The sequence below is a fragment of the Saccostrea cucullata genome, unplaced genomic scaffold, assembly GCF_032062105.1.
Source record: "Saccostrea cucullata isolate Sc308-1 unplaced genomic scaffold, CSIRO_AGI_Scuc_v1 ctg354, whole genome shotgun sequence".
Lineage (NCBI taxonomy): Eukaryota > Metazoa > Mollusca > Bivalvia > Ostreida > Ostreidae > Saccostrea > Saccostrea cuccullata.
In genome coordinates, this window is record NW_026940030.1 from 189245 (window position 1) to 213336 (window position 24092).

Below are 24092 nucleotides of genomic sequence, written 5' to 3' on the forward strand. Positions count from 1 at the left end.
TAATTAAAACATTCAAATGTGAAACAGACTTAGCACGGTCTTGTCTTTCGAGTTGATTGGGATATATCGAGTCGACATATGAAAAAATCGGAAATAATTCTAATCGTCAAATTGAATTTTTAAAATGCAATAGACATCTCATTTACTTACACTTGTAATTATTATTAAATGAGATATAATTTTGTTTGAAAGATATTTAAAAGCGGTTTACATGTATTTATCTCAAGTACTTTGTGAGACATCTTTGTCTGTTTATTACTAAGAATATGATTTTTCAATTTTTTATTACTTTTCATGATATATACGCACTTGGCGATTTAGAAAGGTCAAAAGTTTGGAAATTTTGTAAGCAGCTAGAGTAATTTCCCTTTACGGTTCCAAGGCGCGTAAATTTCCCTGATTTTGTCCCGTACAACGAATGAATTCCCATTTGCGTTTTACGACTTGACAGAATAATTACCACGATCAATTAGCGGTAGGGACTGATAATTATTCCGATTACTGTCCAGGCTCTGAAAAGGATTCTGAGAGCCAATATTGGTATTTGCATATGTATTAATCTATACGAATACCGGGGGGATTTTATTTACATCGCTGTTCGGTGTGTATCAGGTTCTCACTGCGGACGCAGAAGTTTTCGCTCTCATGCATTTTTTACTGGGGGTAAGTGTGTATGTTTGATATCATAAACACCTGTAGGATGCCATGTGTTACGCTTTCTCTAGCATCTGTATGTAAGTATGGCACTTGCTGAAGTAATGTTAACGATTATTTACACTTTATGTCTTAAAAGCCTCTAATCCTTTGTGATTTAATTTTTGGATGCGTTTAAAATGCCATGCACCAATTTCAATAGATTTCTTTGTGTTATGGTTAACTAATTAATTTGAAATTGATAAAGAGAGATTTCAGATTTTCATTATTGATTATCCTTGGGGAAAAATGAATTTTTGAATGATTTTAATAGGACATAAAAGTTCAATTAGAGCTTGAGTTGTCAAATGCACGATTTTCATGCACACAAAAAAATGTATACATCTTTACAACTCCATGGGCGCCATAACCGAAGATACTTTATAGCGATAAAGGGTGGAATATCAAGTTTATCGTCCTTATCTCTTGTAGCCTATTTTTGTTAAGAGCCGAGGGGTTAAATGGGTTTAAAAATCAAATATTTTCAGTTTTTAAGAAAACATATCAAGATTAAGGATGTCAGTGGCGAAGTAAACTCGGCAAAGCCGAACTTCCTGATACAAGCTGCCAAAGCAAAGTATGTTCGAAAACCATCGGGTTTTATTTTTGACACGAGACAGGTGTGCAAGAATTTAGTGTGTTTAATTTTTTTCTGCATTTATATATTTTTAAAACGGAATAAAATCGAATTTTTTTTACATGCATGAAAATTATTGAGAAATATCAAATTTTAAATGTAAATCTGAAAAGTATCAATATTTTTCAACTTCACATTTCTTCTTGGGATATTTGGAATTCCGTTAAATTTAAAAAAAATTGAGTTTCTAACTTTACAACCGCTTAAGAGTGCTAGAAATCTTCCGCACCTCCCAAGTGCCAATTGTGACATAATATCTTGCTTAATGATACTGTATAACTTCTACAGCAGAGAGAATGGTAACACGGGGAATATTTTCGTACATGTACCAATAATTGGAAGAGAAAGAAACGCATTGTCATTAAAGAGTTTGAAGCGGTTCTAATCAATGTAATCCCCAAATACTCTTAGAGACAGTGTTATGCAATTAATTCTAAAAGAAAGAAAAGAGGAAAATTGTTTTTCTACTAGTGTTAAAAGTGTATGTTTAAAGCATTTGAATAGGGTCTTGGATTGCATTGCGCAGTTTTCTTTCGATTTTTTTATGGGCTATTTATTAAAGTATTGAAATATTTACAAATACATAAACATATTTCTAATTGAATTTCTTTTTAACCACAAAGCTTAAGGATTTGAAAACTTATTACAGAAACAAGTGCCTATGTGGTTCCAATGATATCTGAAATTCATTGAATATCCCTGTATTCTGCTTAAAATTATTTGTACGCGCTGTATGTCTTGCTTTCATTTTAGCCGTATGTTCGTTTCTTATTAATCAGTGCATCGATGAAAGAGATTACACCTTTGTAAATTACTGCAGACAAACAAATACATTCATTATTAATTATACGAATCATCACATGATACATTTGATATGGAATATACATGTACATATTCCAACTGATACCATTTATTAGTTTCTTCAAGTTTTCAAATAGCAGGAACTTTACACTTGAACATGATTGTCTTGTCTTTTAACGTTGATTTCCAGACAAAATATGATATTGAAATATATCAGGTCCATTCTCTACGTGAAGTGAAGCAGACGAGTTGAGATATACAAGTAAACAAGTGTTCCTTCCTGTAATTCACGTGATAAATTGCGCGCAGTGAGATATCTATGTGTAACACCTGTTGATGGAGCGCGTATTTTTGGCGCGCTCTCAGTGCGCTCTGTTGTGAGCATCATTCGAAGTCGCTATCTAAAATTTCCTGTAACAAAGTGCACTTTGATAACATCTATCTAAAACAACAAGGTTTATATGGGTTCTTTAATCAAATTTAATTCATAATTTTTACGCGTTCTTCTGTAAAAAAAAAATAATAAAAGGAATTATTTTCCGACATGGCAAATATTAAAAGTACAATCATGTATACATTAAAAAAAATAATAAATCCTGAATTTTCTGGGTCAAGATTTTTATATCCGTCCTAAGTTTTAGAAACAAGGAAACGGACAAAAATAATGCAGATATTATCTGCATTATGTATAGATGCTTCAAACAAAACATCTGCCTTCATTATACATGTTCGTTCTGTAATCGACAAAACGGACACAGATAATATAATTACAAGATACATTGGCAAAAATAGTCTCCTTTTGTCTTTACAGCCGACAGTAGTATCTCATTGGTGTAATCAAACTAAGACTATGTAGCGGGTCTATATTATTCCATGTCCGTCTTGGATACATCACATATAAAATGCCTGCTGTACTCTATCCAAGGCTTTGGACTCGCAGGATGAGGACAAGTTTGTACCATCAAATGAAGACTGCTGGAAATTTTCTTTAGTGACTGGTGTCGTACACACTTTGGCTTTAGAACAGTGAAATGTTGTCCAAGAAGCAATACGACCTTGTGTCGGAGGACGGATATGACGCCAGGATACCCCTACACAATGATGACGCCTTCCAACACGGAATACACTTCCAAACAAAGGTTATATTTCAAACAATTTTTGAAAAATTATAAAGATATCTATATGTTTTTGTCTTTGATAAATAGGAGTTGAGCTTTTGTCTATTTTAGAGCTTCTCTGCTTTCTAGAATTAAAAAATGATGTGAAAAATGGATCTGGGATATAATAATACTTCACAGATAACGCTTACGATTACGGAATATTTCACAATGCAACAGGGAAAGATTGATCCGTTTTTTATTTCCTTCAGAATATTTAATTCTGTTTCGAAAACTATATCAATCAAGATTTGTTTGAATGCAAGTTATCATTATACGGGTACTATAATTTATTCATGCTTTTTATTCGATCTAATTTAAAACAGATCCTTTGATCCGCTCATAAGGGTAGAGATCTATATGAGCGGATCAAAGGATCTGATTTTAATCAGATTGGCTTTTTTTTTGCTTTAACATTAATTATAATTTAATAATTTCTAATCGAAAGTTGAACATCTATTATATTAGCATTATTTTTATATACAAAAATATACAAAAATAATTAACGATCATTAAAATAGAAGTTGACGAATTTAATGCTACATATTTTCCTGCAATGACGCTTTTTCAAATCAACTCTTCATATTCGACAAAATACATCATGAAATGTCAGGTTTTTTTTTATTTAATTTTTTTTTTAATAATGTTAATGGACATTTCACTACAATATAAGTTTGTATAAGTTTGGTATATTTTTATTAAATAACAATACATAAGCTACATAGACGTAAATAGGCCATGAAGCACCTGATATTTTAGGAGACACTGTAAACTTGATGACTTGAAATGTTTTTATGGTGTAATGACCATTATCACCGAGAAATTAGATTCATATGTCTCCCTGTTGCTTTTAAAACAATGTGAATTTTTGTTTAACATTTTTTATACCGGGACAGACTACTGACAAATGAGTTAGTGATACAAGGGTATCCACAATTCCTTTTAATATCAATATTTGGCAAATCATTTTGTCGAAACATGCAATGGCCTTGTTTCAAGATGTTTGCATGTACAATCTGTCGTTAGGTTTAATGTTGGCTGATGCCTTTCATACATATTGTTATCGGTCTTTGTATAGGAAAAGCTACTACTTCATGGCACCTGATCTAAATTCAGATGTTTTCAGAGGTCCGTGTTGGCTCTGCTTACAGTTTGTATTATTTCAGCGGACGTCTTTGGTTATACATGTATTTACTATTCGTTGTCTTCATATTTCGTATTTTTTATCTGTTAGAAATTTGTTTTCGGAATAGTTTTATTCTACATTAATCACAAAAGTGTATGTTACTTTTCACACATGTGTGTTTTTATAAATACTAGCACTGACTACACCAATATTACATCAGGGACATCATCAGCAACAAATAAAAAATGAACAAAACAAATCAGAATTTTAAAAAAACATAAGAAATCGATGGGAGCAATTCAAATAATTATGCTCATGTCGTGGACAGTTAGTTTATTTTGTTAAAATTGTTGATTTTGTGGTATTTCATTCAGTAGCTCAAAACTGTTCCAATGGAGAGTTTTAGCTGGAGAATATACCCGATGCATCGATAATTTACTGAATGCATATTATACCCTGCTCTCTGTTTAAAATAATCGTTTACATTCCCCATTAATCACTTAATCACACAAAAATTAAGATATAGTCAGACTTCTTGGTCGTAATTACACCCATTATTCAAATTTTGGCCCCATATCGCGGGAACATTTCCGCCTAGTTACCTGGCCTTCTGCTCAAGTGTGAAATTCGTGGGCTTAAATGAAAATTGGAAAAGAAATACGAAAAAAATTGAGGAATGAATACGGTCAAGCAATCTTCAGATCTAGAGAAAAGGAGAGTTACCATCGATCACACTCCGCGGCTAAGCGAAAAGTCCAATTTGTCTTTCGTTTCTGATTTAATTTGTCTCGACCACTACGGTGAAATGTCATGCGTCAATTACACATCAACTTATCATGAAAAAATTCTTTTGTCTTATTTTTCTTTGCCTAACTGTACAATTAAGGGTTATCTGGAGAAATTGACGACCACAGTGGCGTTTGGGCGGTCAGTTAGTTTGTTTTTCTTGATCCCCAAATTGCTTAGAACTTTCATGATTATTGCAGCAAAGAGCTTAAAGGAAAAAAAGTCATTGAGAAATAGAAAAGTTTTTACTATAAAAAATTTAATAGGCTTAAAGCATATGATAACCAAACTTCATTTTTTACTCATTAAATTAAAAAAAAAATAATAAAACGTGATAACCAACATTCATATTTGCAATTTTTAAAAAATGAAAATATATAAAACGTGTGATAACAACAATTTTCTGGCTGCAATTTTTTTTTCGAAAATGCAGAGCTTGTATTTATTTATTTCCTGAAAATAAATATTTCCAGAGTTGCACTGGAAAACGATATATTAAAAAAAAATGATTTGTTTTTACATTGAAAATTGAAAAATCGAGTTCTGTGTGTGTTTGAGTGTACTTTATATTTACAAATTTGCCTCGAAATTTTCGAAAATGCAGACCTGTCAGAAGAATTTCTGATAAGCAGATGACGCCGTTTTCTTTGAATCCACCAATTTTGAATTTATTCATTTTTTGACGAAGGCGAAAACAAAAGGGGCGAAAATTTCCCCGAAAAATATAATTTCTGAGTCAAAATTATGATGTCACTTGAATGTTTTTTTCTGAGACAGGAAACAGCATACGAAACAAAATATTTTCTCTCGTTATATCATAGATTTTAACATATACACAATAGTATATAGTATTATTCTAATTGTTGTAGTATATTGGTACCATGGACGTGCCAAGACCCAGCAGTCGAGTTGAAATAGTAGCAGCCATGAGAAAATTAAGAGTAAGTCATGAAACGTTTTTATTTGAAACAGAAAAAAATTCAAAATAGTTTTGATATTGAAAAGTGATAGATTTTTTTCTTGTATGAAATATCTGTTTTAATAAATAATATAGTATTACATGTACATATAATATTGATATCATTGTACAAATCCCGCCATAGAAATGAATTCGCTTCATAATTTAATTTTACTGTTAGATGTAAGATTTGAAAACTGTGTTGTAAACTTTTTAATTTGTGTATATGACTTCAAAGTGAAACCTATATACATGTATAAAGTGTTTTATTTTGTCACACATTCCAGGAAACAACGGGTAAGCAAAATGTAAATAAAAGTCTGTGTTTGAAAACGACTGGTAAGCCCAAAGTGTGCGTTTTTATCCGACAGTTATGATAAGGTCTTTTTTTTTAGTCTGACGGGTAAGTCAAAGTGTGTGTTTTAATCCGACGTGTAGGATAGTTTGTTTTTATCTAACGGGTAAACAGAATGAATGTTTTTTTTTTGTCCTACGGAACTTGTTAAAGCCTGTATTTTAATCTAGTAAATAAATGTATGTGTTTGAATACGACGGGTAAGTCCAAAGTGTGCATTTTATCCGACAGTTATGATCAAAATGTGTGTTTTTTTTAGTTTGTTTTTATCTAACGGGTAAATCAAAGATTGTGTTTAAAGCCAACAGGTAAGCTAAAGTGTGTGTTTTAATCTGAAGGATAAGTCAAAATCTATGAACTGATTGTGATCAAATTTTACTCAGGTGACCTATTCCTATCTGTTTTCGTCCGTCATCGTGCGTCGTCTGTAAACATTTTAACGTGAGTGATTAATTTATCGATTGTATATTGTTTAACTTCCCTCTCGAAAATTTTTCACTCATATGGAGACGCAACCACTTACCAATGCAGAGCTGCAGATTTTGTCCTACACTCTGCAGTTAGGGCCATTGAGCAGTAAGGGATCTTTTTTGTGCCAGCACCTACTGCGACACGGGACCTTGGTTTATATGGTCTCATCCAAACGACCAGTCTCCACGCCCCACAGTGAGACTCAAACCCGCGACGTAAGGATCAACTCCTTACTTCGCGACTGTAGAGCAGGCGCTCTAACCACTGCGCCACGCGGGCGACGCTTCATCTTTGAAACAACTGAACTAATTCATCTTTGAATCCACTGAACTAACCTATATGACCCTTAAACTGTTAAACTTAGTTATTGATAAATAAGTTGATTTTTCAAAGATTTCAACAATTTCAGTTACAATCAAGCATTTTTCAAATCCTATGCTCGTTAAAATGTTTTGTTTTTGTTTTTGTTTTTTTGTATGTTGTCTGGCACGTTTTCTAGGAATTGCTGGATGATTGATTTTATACACTAAATTTGACTATGGAATACCTGATCAATACGCACGGCTCACGGTGGGTGAGGCCAGTCGACAGGGGATGTTTACTCCTCTTACGTACATGATCCCTCTTCTGGTGTGTCTAGAGGACTTTTATTCTGTTCTGTTCATAATCCATAGTCTTTGCCAGATTTAGTTCGCTATCTTAACCTTACTTATACACACATACTTTTAAAACCATATTTCAAAATAAAAGCATTCTAATTCTTATTAAACATTTTCTTTGTTTTTCATAATGTTAAATAATCTTCATTTAAGTTCATAAACTTGGCTTCTTTTAGTAAAACATGTTAACCTGGTAATCATTAATGCATTGAACTTAACTGATTTTTGCAACAAATGAATTCGTATATTAATATTCAATGAAACTGAATTTGTATTTCATAAAATCACTCATTCCTTCTTTGAAGCTAACACTGTGGTGTAGGGGAATCAAAGTACATGTACTCAAAAGTACAGAGAGCCGGGCTCTTTTACAGAGTAAAATGAATTTCTTACATGAATCACGTTTATATTCTGATGAAAAATTTTTTTTTTTAAACTATCAATATAAATGACAAGACACTGACAGTGAGTTTTCAATCCTAATACCACTGTCCGATTTTGTCAGAATCAGAATTAATCTGGTACCGCAGCTGAATGTAACAAACAGGCCAGTCTGGTTCCCTCTCCTGCTTTACCTCGTATGTGTAGAGAATTACGATAGCACTGATTATCAAAAATTCTTACGCTAATGAACCACTGCAGTATGTTCTTTGACTTATGACTGAAGTTTTCAAAGTTATTACTACTAATGTTTATTCATATAGATAAACTTCGTTTTATAACATTTTGTTGCTTATATAATTAATATATATATTTAGCGTTTGTATTATCTCAAAAGCGGTTGAGAGTAAGAACTATATTTTTGCACGTAACTTTAAAATGGCGACTATGGGGTTGCCAAAAGTCTATGTTCCTGCCTTGAACAGGATGACATAAGCCGGCAATTGCTCTTTGAGCAATAAGCCCGGCTAAAAATGGGAAAAATATATTTCCTTTCTGATCCATAGAAAAGAAAAACACATTTTAAAGAGAAATTTTGTCGAACGTAGAAGTAAATTAGCCATACTCAACGTATTGAATAAAAGTATTCTTGAAAAAAAAACTTCCTTAATGCGAGTGAAAATAATCTATGGAGAGCAAGAACGCTTGTAATTTTCTTAGCAATGAATATCTCCAAATTACATCTTGACGACTTTTAATCGACATTTCTAAAGCCAAATATTACAATTTCTCTGTCATTAGGGGTGGTATAAAGCTTTGTAATTAACGATATTCATGTTTGCATCTTTCTAGCAATTACTAATATACCCCCCCCCCCCCCCGCCTCCCCCTGGGTTAAGTCGCCCGCGTGGCACTGTGGTTACGGCGTTTAGAGTCACGAAGTATAGTGAACCACAGAGCTCCTCAAAATGCAATTTTTCTCATCATTAAGTGGTTCCCTGTCTACGTTTCGGTTTCATTTGTATCCAATTTTAGGTATATTCTAAGCTATGTTTTTCTCGTAATTTGGGATTCCTCCTAAGTGCTATACATTCGTCATTAGGTTTGATCAGAATCTGAAAGGTTTGTGTATTAGAGGAGGGGGACTTCTAAGTCAATTAATAACGCCGTCGACACTTGGTGCCCCGGGATTAAATTAGAATCCTTCTAACGAGCCCGGGTTTCCGTCACCCATCCATCGACGCAAACTAACGTCTTAAAAAGCTTTTATTTCCGGGAAATAAGAAGGGGTGATCAGAAATCAATAGCTGTGTGTTGTGTTTTAAAGAGGAGCTTTTTCCAGAGAGAATTTAAAAGCATTTATGAGATATTTTTTATCAAATAATTTACAAAAAGTCGCTGTTCTTCTTCAACTCTAAAATAAAATGATTTGAAATATAAGCCAGTAATTCTTTCTTCTTCTTTTCTTTTGTTTTTAATTTTACGACAACATCTTTAAATTAAAAAAAATTTTAAATTCATTGTTCTTTAAAATAAAAAAAAAAAGGATGAAGTGCTTTTTAAATTAACGTAATAAAAATGACAACATTTTAAAAACACTGAAATTTTGCAGCGCGTGGGTTTGACTGAATTTTCCTATAAAAAATTACTACTGTAAATCACTTTAAGAACTTATATAATTAATATATATAATCAATCAGTTTCTTTAAAGTCACATACATATCAAATAAGAAATATACCAATGCCAAGATGCAAAAAGAATTTTATGACAAGAACGTGTTTTGGCAATTCAAACGCCACTTTCTGTCAACGATAGGCGTGAGTTTTCATTAATTCAATTTACCCTACGTGTTCGAATGCACCAAGACATTGATGAAATCATTATTTTCCGGGAAATCCCCAAACAAAGTTTATTTGTTACTGGTATTGATTCATAATTCTTTTGTCACATACGATTCTTTCGCTAATTTCATTAAGTTCGAATTATTATGCAGTCTTGTTGTATTTCAAGTCATTATTCCTTGCAGCCCAGCACCAATGGGAACAGGTTTATGATCTGTTAACAGCGGCAAACACAATTGTTTTGTGATACGCATTCCAAATACACGTAGATCATTCCTCTGTAAACACTTTTTTACCTTGGGGAAATGATTTACAGGCATAGGAGTATCATAAAAGATTCATAATTTTGGAAGCCTTTTATTTGTATGAATAATGGTTGATACTAACAAGCAATTTCTCCCAATATCGAACAAAGAAGAGATATTAAAGCTGAAATATATCAAAATCTTAACGTTAACATAGACAATAAATATTATTTTAAGACGAGGGTATAATTTTAAGTTATTTTTTCTAAAGAAGGCAAATTGCTAGGCACTGAGTCCTAACGCATCAACAGAAAAACAATTTGGTGGGTTTAAAATGAACACAGAACGATACGGACCTTTTAAGAAAATTGGCCAGAGAGTCGATTTAATGAAGCAATACAGTGTAATAGTTAGCAGCGTATTGGCATCGCCTAAAGACAAACACTTAGCGGGGGTATTTTCTCAATTTCAGAGATCGCTGTCTGCTGCGCATACTGAGGAAAATAGAGAGTTGCTGCTTCAGCATCCCATATTTCGGTAAAGTTGGACTTTTATTTAGTCTAATCAAATGTCACTTAAATGGGAGTTCAATAAAATGTTTGGCTTGAAATAAGCAAAGAATGCAAACTGGTCTGCTCTTGGAAGAAATCAAAGGCAGCAGCTCTTATTTCTTGAGGTAATAAAACTGCTCAAAATTTAACAGTCTCTGTTCGTCCAAAAACATTTCTGCCAGCTTAAAAGGAGTATATCATAACGTATCGTAGAACTTTAAAAAAAAGTTGTATATCATAAAATAAAGACATTACAAAGCTCTATAATTACTCCTAAAATGTATTAATTCTGCTAGCCCTTTCACAGACAAAGATGTTCATACAAAATATTCTTAACTTGTTGTTAGGGAATAAAATTCTAGATAAGACCCGATTCAGATGAGTAAAAAAGGTGAAGGAACCCCCCCCCCCCCTACAATAAAAAGTGAAATTTCAGTTTTCAATTTCAGGATATTCTATGTCTCCCATGATTCTCAAGACTTAAAGATTTGGAGTTTCATTGCTAGAGATGGACCGACAAACTGCTTTAAATGCTCCGTATTTAAGGCCTTCAAAAAGGTAATTTTAGAATAATAAGCCTCCTTTGCAATATTTTTCCCCAGAGAAAATCATTATATGTCCATATCTCTACTTATTTTAAATGCGTTATTTGCTGATCAATTCTTTGGATTTTTTTTTCACTATTGCGTTCTCATTATTTTCATTTATTTATTTATTATTGATTTCAATATTGAGTAGAACTATGTACTTTATAAAACATAATAGTAAGAAATACGTAAAGTCGTAAACGATGCTCAAATTCTGTATTTAAAATTTAATTGACTTGAAATGAGCAATGCATATCAGATTTGTATTTCTTATATGAAAACAGAAAAATATAAAACTGGAAATAAAATATTGACATTCTCCAACTTAGCATTACATCCAATAACAATTAATTTCCTGGCCGCGTGTTTTATTGCAGAAAAAAGTATCTCTGCAATTTTTATCTTCTCTCTGGAAGATATACGGTTCCATTTATCATAAGGTTCAAAAGGTGAAGATCTTGCATAATTTATTGTAAAAGCCCCCTTCTCTCTCTCTCTCTTTTATTTATCTCTCTCTCTTTCCAAGTACAAAGAAAGTATATGTAGGTATTTCTTCAAAGATATCAACATGCCCCTTTCTTGAGGGGGATTCAGAGCTAAATAGCCTGTTACAGACAGCCATATCGGCCCTCCACTGCAATGCTTTTATTCTCATTGCGTAAGTCCTATCAATTCATCTTTACATGAAACATATGGGCTGGTGTTATTTAGTTTTTGGGATATTTAGCGAGACGTATAACATATTGTAAAATTTCTTCTTCTAGCGCTTCTTCTGTTGCCTCTATTAATTATCGTGTTTATTTCATTTAAACATTGTGTTATATGCTACAGACTTCATACTTGGAAGAGATAACATTTTCATATTCCCAGGACAATAAACAAAAAGAAGTTGATTTACATTCAATTTTGTTAATAATGTTCCAAAAACTATGCACATTTTGTGTCCCCTTGTCAGAAACAATTGAACGAATCTATGGTATCTGAAGTCATGCAACGTTTTAAAAATAATTTTTACAATTTCTTTTCAAATAATCAAATAAGCGTCAGCTATTTTATAGTTTTTCATACAAATGCAGATGGCATATTTTTATTATTGATAGGGGTGATATTGAGTTGGACAAAAAATACATGTATTTCAAATGCCTACTATTTAGTGTTGCTCGGATTTTTCTTTCATTTCCAGAGTACAACGAATGTTTCAATGTATTTTACATTAAAGAAAAAATATAAAATTTGAACAAATACATGGGACCATCTATATGTATTTGATTCAATTTAACATTTTCAAATGCTACTTTTTTTGTTTGACATTTGTTTTTGTTTGTTTTCTTTTTGCGAAGTTTATTATTACATGTATTATGATTTTTTTTTGCTTGTTTTTTGTTTGTTTTGACACTTTTTCTTATTTATATCCGTATTTTATTCTTTTAAATCAACTCAATAAAAGTTCACCGCGTGCAAGCGATTTCCAAAATTGTTAAGGTTCCTAGAACTTAGAATAAATCAAAAATGTCACCCAAAAAAGGATTCAATGTTGATGTATATTTTTTATCCTTTATATTTTTTACCAACAGGAAAATGCTTCTTTCATTTAACAACATATTACATATATGTTAACTTGTTGTTGTAGAATCAGGCAATGAGGATAGTAAGAACCATAGGACAAGCGTTTGAAGTCTGTCATAAACACGACCAACAATCCCAGGTAGCAATGAAAAACAACGAAGAGTCGTCATTCGGTAAGCTCTGTATATACATGTATATATCTGATACTTTCAATATATAATGATTTTTTATTTTGAAAAAAAATTCAGAGCATGAGGCTCGCATCTTTGATACATGAACATCAAATATGTGGTAAAAATACTAGTAATGAGCAAAAGCGTTCTTTCGTCGAGTCTACTCGTATGTTCAAATTGCTTCTAAAATTAAACAAACTACTTTGCATTTGCAAATTTTTGTACATGCATGACTACGATTACATACATCAGGGTGCTTGGTATTTTCCATTTGTTTTAATGATGCATTTTATTGATACATTGCTGCACTTTGTCAAAAATCGGTTAGGAAATCACGAACGAAAGTAGGTGATCATTTTTGATGGACGAACATATTCGGGAAGAAATAACTGTTGCTTGTTCTCCAAACTTGTAAAATGCTCCATGTTAATTCTTGCTTTTATTAATCCATTGAACTCGTTATTCGGCTATATTGGCATGCTTTTACACTTCCAAATGGCATTACTCTTGTGAAAACAAGAGCTTCCATTCTCATTCTTTTTTATAGAAATTGATTTGTCTTGTAACCAATCGTTTAAACTTTGGCTCCTGATAGAGTTTCTGTCGAGAACACAATTAATTTCTTGAAAAATTCCAGAGAGTCACAGAGAACAATTAAGTCTGCGACGTAATTTCAGTGTTAATTTCAGAAAGGTCTAGCTGTTGTTTACTTACGATAATACATTTCCATTTCTAAAATTGTGTAAATTACTAAAAACATTAAAAAGGTTGACTTCAGCAATGAAACAAGCAATTACTGGTTGAAGAGATTTCCTGTATGAAAATCTCTCATCTCCTCACCCTGTTTTCCAAGTCGTTGCATTCAATTTAGATTTACGAGACTATGGAAGACTAAATGATATATGGCGTTTGTAGTCGGAAAGGTGGAAAAAACTTTCGCAATTGATGGTATCCTAGGTGTTTAAAACTGACATTAGTATAACCCTAATCGGTATCTATAATTTGTTTTCCAAATCTGAGACTAATGAAGTATAGTAAACGGTAGAGAGTTTCTGATGTGCTAGTAAGTAGTTTCAAGCGATTTATTCCAACGTTCGATATGTTGATATAATTCTAATTTGTTTATTATGGAAAGAATTTTTATGAGTTTTCAGTGTAATTTCCAAATTATCTGTAGAGATAATTCACAGATTTCGTTGGATTTTAATATCTCATCTCTGAACTGATCGTAAAAAAAATTGTATATAGAGTACAGTATTCATAAGAAAGCAAAAAAATCGTTCTTCATTCTTGAATTAACCACACAGCTGCAGTATAAATGATGATTAACTTTAGTAAGACATTATCTCAGAATTTATCTGATTAGATATCAAAAGTCCGGCAGCAGCAAAGGAAATAAAGACTGAGAGAAAGAGACTGTTAATAAGTTATAAAATAAAACTATCTGCATTGACAGGTGCGCGTTAGAAATTACGCGTCCAATCTTGACTGAAAAATTTTGTTTTGATAAAACTTTCTGAAGGAGTAATTTTTTTCTTTGTTTAATCTTACAGTTATTAATTTTTTAATGTTTTCGAGGATATAGATACTATAACTTCAAATTATATTTGCTTGCCCTGAAACATTTGAGTTGCTAATTCGTTTAGTTTTAATGATAAAAGCATCCTCGTAACAGCGGGATAGATAAAAACAGAGGCTGGAATTCGCGATTTACATACATCTAAAGGTAGAGAGGGATGATAAAATATCCCCCCAAAACTCGCTTTGTTTCGGTTGGAAGTAAATTAAACGATCTCCTATAATTCAATAAATATGCGAATCTCATTAGATAGGAATAAACTTTAGTTTTGCCTACATAATATGGCTTAGATGAAGAGAATTTTTGAGTGAGGTGTGCGATTTCGATAGGTGCATACGCCGTACGATAAACAGTAATGTGTCTACCAGGGTTTGCTTCTTTGGGTTAGTAGCTGATATTCTGGATTTAACAAACATTTGACGCTATAATGTGGATTAAGTTCAATTGCATTTTCTGATATTTCTGGACTGTTTGGCAAGATAGCAACCCAAAAAATAAGATGTTTCAGAGAAGGAGAAAAGGTTTGTAACTTAAGGTTTGTTCCGTTTTGTTGCATCCTATAGCTCTTAATAAGCTTTGTGTAAAAGCAGAGCATGTGGAAAAAGTGCTGCATGTTGAATTATTTCCTCAATAACGCTTTAAATATAAAAAAATGTTTTATTTCAGGGAAATCTAAAGAGAAAATCAATGTCCCAACAGATAGTCCTCGTCCGCATCTTTTAGTAAGTCTCTTTCTTTGTCGGTCTGTCTCTCTCTCTCTCACTCATGTTCTTTGTAATAAATTTCTTTCTTTCATAGCCTTCTCCTGCGAAAAGCCCTAACAGCGCAAGGCCCTCCCCACTTCCTTCACCAGAAATTCCCAAGGTCAATAACCCGGATCCTGCACCAATCAGCACACACCAGCATGTCATGTTGCTAAGGCAACAGATAGAGCAACAGCAGCATCAAACGCAAATTGCCATTGGTCAAGTTCATCTGCTTAAAGACCAACTTACGTCAGAAACTGCCGCGCGAATAGAAGCACAGGTGAATATACTGTATATGAATTGAAAACCAAAATGGTATTTTAAATGAAATGGTCATTTTTTTCTGTTCTGTTGGGTATTTTTGAAAGAGATCTAAAAATATTGAATTTATTGAAGACGGAGACCAACATATTTTGGAAGTCCATCAAAGAAAACTTTTTATCAATTTAGAGATGACGTGTACAGCGTCTTTATAGAAACATAAATTGAGATTATAAGTTCTAAGTTCATCTCAGCAAGGACTAGCGATAGCTATTTGATCAAAGTTTGTACAGCGTTTTTTATTAACTCTTAAATTAAACGTTTATTTTTTACCCCTCAAGAACCAATTCGCAAATGTTGACGGAACTACAGAGCTTCATTTGCTTTAGAGGGGAGATAGTAAAGGAATCGTGAAGAAATGATGATTCATTTTTTTTTTTCTCCAGAAGTCAAAACATACTTGAAACTTTTATTACAATAAATGAACAAATACCCTGGTGTGTAGTTTAAAAGAGGTCGCGATAGTTATAAATTATAGGAGATGGATGTAGTCTTAAATGCAAATATCCTCGTATTGTATATAAATAAGTTTAAAAAATCAAGATCATCATGGTTTAAATGCAAACAGTGCAAAAGTACTGAAGAATACGCAAAAATAGAATTCAGGTGCAACAAACAGAGCCTAATGTCCGCTCAGCACAAGCTTCATTTTGTACCGGGCTTTTATGTAAATCATAAGTTTAAGTGTTGGACATATAGCTTATTGTTATACCTTTAAAAATTAAAGGTTTTCTAAACATTAAAAAATTGTTAATCATATTTAATGTTTATAAATTACGGGCATACAAAATATATTTACTTCCATAAAGTGGATCTGTAAAAATATATGAGTTTTTCATATCTAATATATAAAGTTGTTTATCATTTATTATCGAAAAAAACAGGTCCCTTTTTTTAGAACATCGAATTTTACTTCACGGAATAAAAACACTGTGCACAGTTCGTGTTTTATATTCTAAAATTGAAAATTAAATACATTTTTGAATATAGGTGATGCATGTGTATAACTAAAATTTGTAATTTATGCAGCCAACATTTACTCGAGGAATTGAAGTTTAAAATGGTATCGTTTTTGTTTAACATTTATCCGACTATAAGTTTTCCAAATATTCGCGACTATCGTCTCCATCAATTAGACGCATGCCTTTTCACTCATATCGAAGCGGTTTGATGATCAAGAGTCATTTCCATAGTTTACTTTATATATTTCCCGGGCGACAGTTGATGGTTACATCAGTGTTTTCTTGTTTTGTATTTTATGTAAATCATAGATTTTGAAACGGACATATAGCTTAATGTATCTTTCTGTCAGAGTTGGGTACCAGGACAGCAGAAAGTTTCTCATAGAAATATAGTAGCTCAGTATTCCTCAAAATACTACAAAGCTATTATTCATTGAACTGATAAAAAACATGTACATGTATATCTGCCTTTTGTTGCGTATACTTAGTAATTCCAGTAGGTGTATTTATACTTGATATCATTATTGTACTGAGAGTATACGTACGAAAAATAAACATTCTCATAGCTTTTATGACTCTTTTGTAAATTGATATTTTTTAATTACAACATGTAAGAGACCTGTGTGCTTACGGACATCAAAGCAGATTTTAAATGATATGAAAATGCTTGAGCACAGAGTACAAAAATTGATTTTGTGTAAAAGACAAAAAATTCATGGAGATTCTAAATATTCTATTACGTAATCATTAAACCTGCTTTAACTCTCTAACACTGTTAAACACAGAGTTAATCTGTTTTGCTTTCACTTTCTAAAGGCGAAATCTCATCAATTATTGATGCACAACCGAGATATGTTGGATCAGATGGCGCAGTTGGTGGCGCGATTGCAAGAATTGGAACTCAAAGTAAACGGCGCCATAAACACAGCCAATGTGCAGAATATTCTTCCCCCTCCTCCGACATTACAGGTATACTTGTAGAGGGATTTCGAACACGTAATTTCCATGTTATGTAATGTATTTAAATAAACAAATCATTCGCGCACGTGTTCGTAATGATTGCTTTATCATTTGAAAGAAAGTGAACGAAAAGATCTGTTTTCTACACACATAAACATGTTATAGGTGTGACATTGCTTGAGCATTCTGGGTTTCTTCCAAGTAAAGTTCTCCAAAAATGTTCAGTTCCAAATTCTTTGCAAAAAATTTAAAATTAACCACTATTTTTTCGATAAATTTTATGTAGTGGTATGTTACATGTATATACATATAAAAAATTTTAAAAATATATTTTTAGGATAGTTTGTCTTGCTCTTTGCAGATGTCTGTATTACCAGACCCCACAACACCACAAGTAGGCCCAGTGTATACTCCGGAATATTTCAAGGGCAATGCTTTCGAAAAGACCTTCGTAACGGACTTTGATACGGACTCGCCAGACAGTGGGCATAAAGAAATGTCGACAGAAAACCTTGTGCAGTTTCAAAAATCCAATACATCTTACTGGCAGAATGTTTTAAATGGAGAGCTGATTTCTCTCAGTTCGCCCACAGACTTTGCTCCGGGAACAATTTGCCAGGTAGTGGAAGATATAGCTGCCGTTACGGGAAATCCATTTGCTAGTGGATTCGATGAAAATTTTGATGGGCAGGGGTTTTTAAAAGACAATGGACATATAATTACCCCTTGTCCACCTCAAGACGCCAGTGGTAACAGGCTGGAGTTGAAACTTACAAGAGCGCCCAAGATCGCGCCTCCACCGGAGTTCCGGAACTCGAAGTCTTACCGAGATTCTCAATACTCCGTACAAAGCACGGAAAGCACATCTTCGCAAGATACGGCACTTTTCGTGAAAACACCAGACAGTGATTATTACTCAACAAACACAACTGGAAGCATGATCTCCCAAAGTAATTCCATGAGCGGGAATATTTTAAACTTGCCGACGACTCCCGGTCAAGTTGAAATGGATTCGAAAAAAGATTCGGACATTTCTCCAAGCAACTCGCTTACCTCTTCAAGTCATTCGAACTCCAGTACGAGATCAGAGCTCAGTCAAATTCAGAAACAGGGGAAGACTAGCGAAAGACCAACAAGATCTTCTCCAAAATCACCTTCAAAAGAAGGCTCGGGTGGTTCGCCATTTTCAGATTTCAAAACGATTGAACAGGTTGAAGTGTCTGCTTCTCCAGGCAGTATTAAACAAGGGGAGAAGAAAAGCCCCGTCAGTGATTATCAAAATATTGAAAAGTTTGAAGAATTGCCACGAAGAAAGCAAATACAGGGATATAGAGATTTAGTGATAAAGCCAGCACCCCCTCCACCCCCGCCTAGAACAGTTGATCGATTGTAATTATTACAGTTGTATATTTATTGTTTTCTCTTTCTAAAAATCCAGGACTATGGATTTAATGTTATTCTATATTTCATTGTATGCATGCTTTTTCAGGTACTGTTCAATCAAATGTAGACAAGCATTAATTAAAATTTTGCTCTCTATGTTTATTTGTCTTTTTGCTAATGAGTAGTTATAAATCCTCCTCTGTTTCTCTGTCACTCCGTCATTCATTTATTTATTACTTTACATATATTCATTTTTTCATTCAGCCTTAATACAAGCAATTACACACTCGTCAGCATAGATTATGAGCAAACTTTTTCTACTTAAAAATTCATATTTTGCAAAAATAAACTCCAAAACGCTTGAACCAGAGTTCATACTTATTCCACTAATAATACTGTAGGTGTACGATAACATCCATAACCTATATTAAGCCTTCACTTATATAGAAGTTATTATAAATTTGATTAAAAGTCTATTTTCGTTTTTGTTAAATAGTCGTAAAAAATAGCAAAATGGAGAAGACAGTGGTGGTAACGGTTGGCGGATCTAAGATACTGGGAATTTTTTATTGAAACTGACAACAATCTTTTAATAATTTGATAAAAGTGTTAAACGTCATTAACAAATAGTTATACATTGTAGTTCAATATTAACTTGATATCAGTGAAATAGAAAAAACATCAGTTTTGATAAATGATTTTAAAATCAAAGAATGCAATTCGTTTTTGTCAGTCCAAGGTCTTAGTCTTGATGGAAATTTATAAAACTTTGTATAACATTTGATGACATTGGGCATGGAAACAATGGTAAAGAAACAGTTGAGTTGTCGTGCTTATACATGTAGTAACAAGATGTGTTTGTGAAACACTGATACCCCCGTATGGCAGCTCGTGGCGAGTGCTGAATCTTCTCAAAATGAATGCAAGCCAAACTTCAAAGGTCAAAATCAAAAGTGTTGGTATCCAAAGGAAGGGGTTGTTATACAAGGATAGGTGTTATACACCTATGAAATAAGAAATCCCTACTTCCAACAGTTCATAAATTAAGCTCAAGGTTTTTTTTTTTTAAAGGATCAACCTTTAACGTCAAGTTAAAAAATATTTAAACCCACTGAAAGGTCTTGTCTCAGTCAATACACATGAGGAGAATGAAAGCCATAGCTTCAAAAGTTATGGCCAAGGTTTAAAATGTGGTATTTTCTTTGTAAAAAACTCCAAGGTCAAGGGGTCAAAGGTGGTACCCAAAGAAAGATTTTGTCACAAGGAGTACACCTGTGAAATATGACAGCCATACTCAAAATTTATGGTCAAGGTTAAAGTTTTTGCGGACAAACAGACAGACAGACGGACGGTCAGTACAAAAACTATATACCCCCGAAACTTCGTTGACAGGGGCATAATTATATACAAGGAAACTTCCTAGTGTAGAGTAGATTCACCTTTCTTAAAATCTCAAAGTCTCAAAGGATAGGATGGAGGAATCATGAGTGACCAAAGTACATGTATTACAATGGGAAAGTTGTTTATAAAATAATTTTCTTATTTAAGAACAGCAAACCTATAATTCATATTTACATGTATATGGTGCCATTCTCAGATTTTATGAGAGGACCAATGGCTTCAAGGGGGTGCAGCTACAACTGGAATAGAAAAGGAGGAGGAATCTGCTGCATAAAGAGCTTTATATAACTTAGTTGAGCGTTGTGGCAACGTACGAGCTTCTTGTTCCAATTCTAGTGTCTTGTATTTTCTGCAAAAAATATCTATATTGATATTTGAAATGATTAATATATTATGGTATTCTTAGGAAATGACACTGTAAACAGGGACAATTTTGCCCCGTCTTTTTTCGCCCTTTTAAAAAGTTTTGTAATATATTTGCAATTATTTGTGTAAAACGTACTCTGCAATAGGAAAAGAAAATACAATTCTCTGTCATCCTTGGACTTTCAGTAAGGCGTGACATTCTCGGCGCTACGTAATTAGCGTCTTTCAAATGGCGAATAGATTCTCATTGGTAAGAAATTAATAACATCGTGAACTTTTTAAAATTGGTGTTGTTGACAACGATGAGACGACTTCAGCCCCACCTCTTTGCCGTACGAGATGCTGTCATTGGACATTTCCTACACTTGTTGACATTCGCCCGAATTTATATCTTATGTATATTTCAACAGTGAATGCAAGCTGTGTAAATTTCAGACGCTAAGGCCAAAGTTATTTTATCTTTAGGTTTACGGATTTTTTCTACCAAAATGTCCATTGGGTGGCGACAAAATAAAAATAAAAATAATTTGAAACTTTTTTCAAACGGAACATCGCTGATTTCAAAAAACACAAAAACACAAAAACACCACCACCCTTCTTTTGAATTGATAAAAATTAGAAACATTTCCTGAAATTTGGAAAAATTATTTGTAGTAAAATGAGAATCAAATAAAAGGAACTACAAATGATTTTACTGAAGGTTTACTTCAGATCTTATTTGAAATCATTAAAAAAATCTCTTTTTAAATATTAAAGATGTTGATCATAGAATATTGGGAACATGATATATCGAAATATTCATTTATTTTATTTAATATTCATTTATTATTTTTTTTTTTACAAAAACAAACTAATTTAATTTGATTTAGATTCATAATCTTGTAAACTATATTATATTAATTATCAAGATGAAGTCACAGATTATCTTTTCTTCTTTTAGTGAAACCCTACACAGTTGCCTATCTCCTTTTATTAGCATGACCATATAGCTATGGTAAAAGTAAAATGTCAACAACAAGGCATATTGTATCTGGGACTTATAACCATGAAAACGATCTATTTATCTGGTTATATTGATATTTTTATTGTTTCATACACTTATCACACATAATTTAGCATGTGTCTGGGTTAGCCCGGAATAAATTAAAGTTTTAAAAAAACGTACATAGTCTTTGTGTGCAATTCTACAATTTTTGTCCTGTTTCAACATATTAATTCTTTACTTTTGAATTGGAAGAAAAATATTACCACTGGGAAAAAAAATAGCCAAGTTATGTCATTGAAACAGCTGATATTTGGTGGTTATTTTTATTTCCATAAAAATCATAGAAGATTACGTTTTTAACAGGACTCTGTGGGGAAAAGAAATATTGCATCTCCCATAGTTTGCTCTTCTTTCATTCTCTGGGAAAAGTTTCTGGACAATCTCCAAGACATTTTAACTGCACTTTAAAATAAAGACATGCTTGCCGCCATGTTTACACGTTTCTGTTTATAGTCACTGAAACGTTTGAAAGAATGGGACGTTTTATTACATGTTTAGGACTCAGACGCATTATAAATATTAAAACCCTGATGGTCAGGCATGATTTTTCCGGAAAATTATCAGAAGTGGTGATAAAATCCATTATTTTTATTTTCTAGAACCTGAAAAAATCGGGTCGGCGGATCCGTAAACCGAAAGATATAAAAACTGTGGCCTAATTAGGGAAAGTCGAAAACGCCACGCTACTGGAAATCCAAGGAAAACAGAAAATTGTACTAATTTCTTATTTTCAATTTTTTTCCGAAACATTATCGCAAGAATTGCAAGCATGTTAATCTCTCATTTCTTAAGTAAAAACTCAAGGTAATTTTTTAAAATATGTTTATATCGTTTCTATAACAAATTAAACAAACATTTTCAAAAACAAAAATTGCCAAGGAAATGTTACAGTGATGTCCATGTTCGTCCTTTGTTTCGACACCATAGCTTTTGTGTGTCTTCTATTTCGATCTACAGGAACTCCGGAGCTTCATGGAATGTGGCGTCAGTTCGATTGGTTCTTCCTTTTTGGGCTTTCGGAATGGCATGGATTTGAAATGGTGTCTTATAAACGCAGAACTCGAAGTGACAAGGCAGAACAGAATAACAAAGATGCGTACGACATTCATGAAGAAAATCAACGACTGGTATTCTACGAATTTGTGTGGTTTATTTGAAAACCATGTATTCTTGGCGTGATGATAAAATCCAAAGTACATCATATCTGCTGCAAATAAAGTCAAAAAGATTGTTCCAGCGTTCCATAGAAATTCCACACTGAGTTTTGATTTCAGGGTGGGTAGCAAGAACACCGCCCATAGGAAGTAGATGATTCCAGCGATGAATTTGTCGACAAAATCGGTCCTATCGTGGGCACTAATGAGAGCAAATGTAAATCCGAAAAAGCTGCAAAATACAAGCTTTTCTTTGGTAGATGTCTTCAGTAGTCTTTTAATTGCAGAGAGAATTTCATTCCAAACACTGCTTATTTCAGATGCCATGGTTGTTGCTTCCGTTATAGATTTGTTTTTTTTCCTTTATTATGACGTCACCAAGCATTTGTTTTTCAGTGTACGTCATCTTTGCAGTGTTACTCGCGTGCAATTTAATGGAAGCGTCAAAAAAAGTCAAGAAGACCTATAATATGGTAGAAAAATTATTAAAAGGATAACAATATAATTGTTAACAGGTCAAATTCTATACACTTATCATTTTACAAAGCATAATGGTAAGTTAATTGTATATACAATTTTGCATGTACATAGAAATACTAATGTTTCAGTCGATTTAATTGTTTCTGAATGTATCTATTAAAATAAAATTATGTGTGCGAAATAAGGATTCATAAAAGCATCCTTTTATAATTCTTGAATATCCAACATCGTTACATTTTTTAAAATTACGTGGCTGATTAATATTCATTTATTCATTTCATTGGTACATTTCAGCTCAATTTGAATTTTGCGACACGATAGCGGAGTTTTTCTTTGAACTTTCCATTTTTATAACGGGACTACGGTGGGCGGAGTTACTCTCTGTTCTATACTAGCCCTAGACCTAACTATTCTTTTCCTAAAATATAGCATGGTCTAAAAATACATTTGATTATTTTTTTTTCAAACTTAAAGCACATACAAATTATAGTAAATGCTGATTTTAACCTCAACTGAGGTGAAAGCTCATAAGAGCTTTTCTGATCACATTTTGTCTGTAGTACGTCTGTCTGTAAACTCTTCTAATTTTCATTTTCTAATCAAGAACCACTTGGCCAACATGCGCGGATGGATCCCCCCACTCCCGTAGAAAACGCAGACACCTCCTCGAAAACCTGGACGTATGTGAAATTGGTCATTAAAAGTTA

The 24092-nt window shown here is 32.9% G+C and overlaps 1 protein-coding gene across 1 annotated transcript; it reads left to right on the forward strand.

Moving 5' to 3' along the window:
* The first annotated feature begins 441 nt into the window (after positions 1-441).
* Positions 442-19097, forward strand: LOC134254605 (carboxyl-terminal PDZ ligand of neuronal nitric oxide synthase protein-like). Its single transcript, XM_062737133.1, has 11 exons — positions 442-663; positions 2943-3270; positions 6070-6140; positions 6383-6455; positions 10584-10648; positions 11112-11220; positions 12880-12988; positions 15234-15289; positions 15366-15593; positions 17413-17565; positions 17918-19097. Exons 2-11 carry the CDS (start codon positions 3163-3165, stop codon positions 18947-18949), a joined length of 2004 nt encoding a protein of 667 aa, XP_062593117.1. The 5' UTR covers positions 442-663; positions 2943-3162; the 3' UTR covers positions 18950-19097.
* Positions 19098-24092: the final 4995 nt, after the last annotated feature.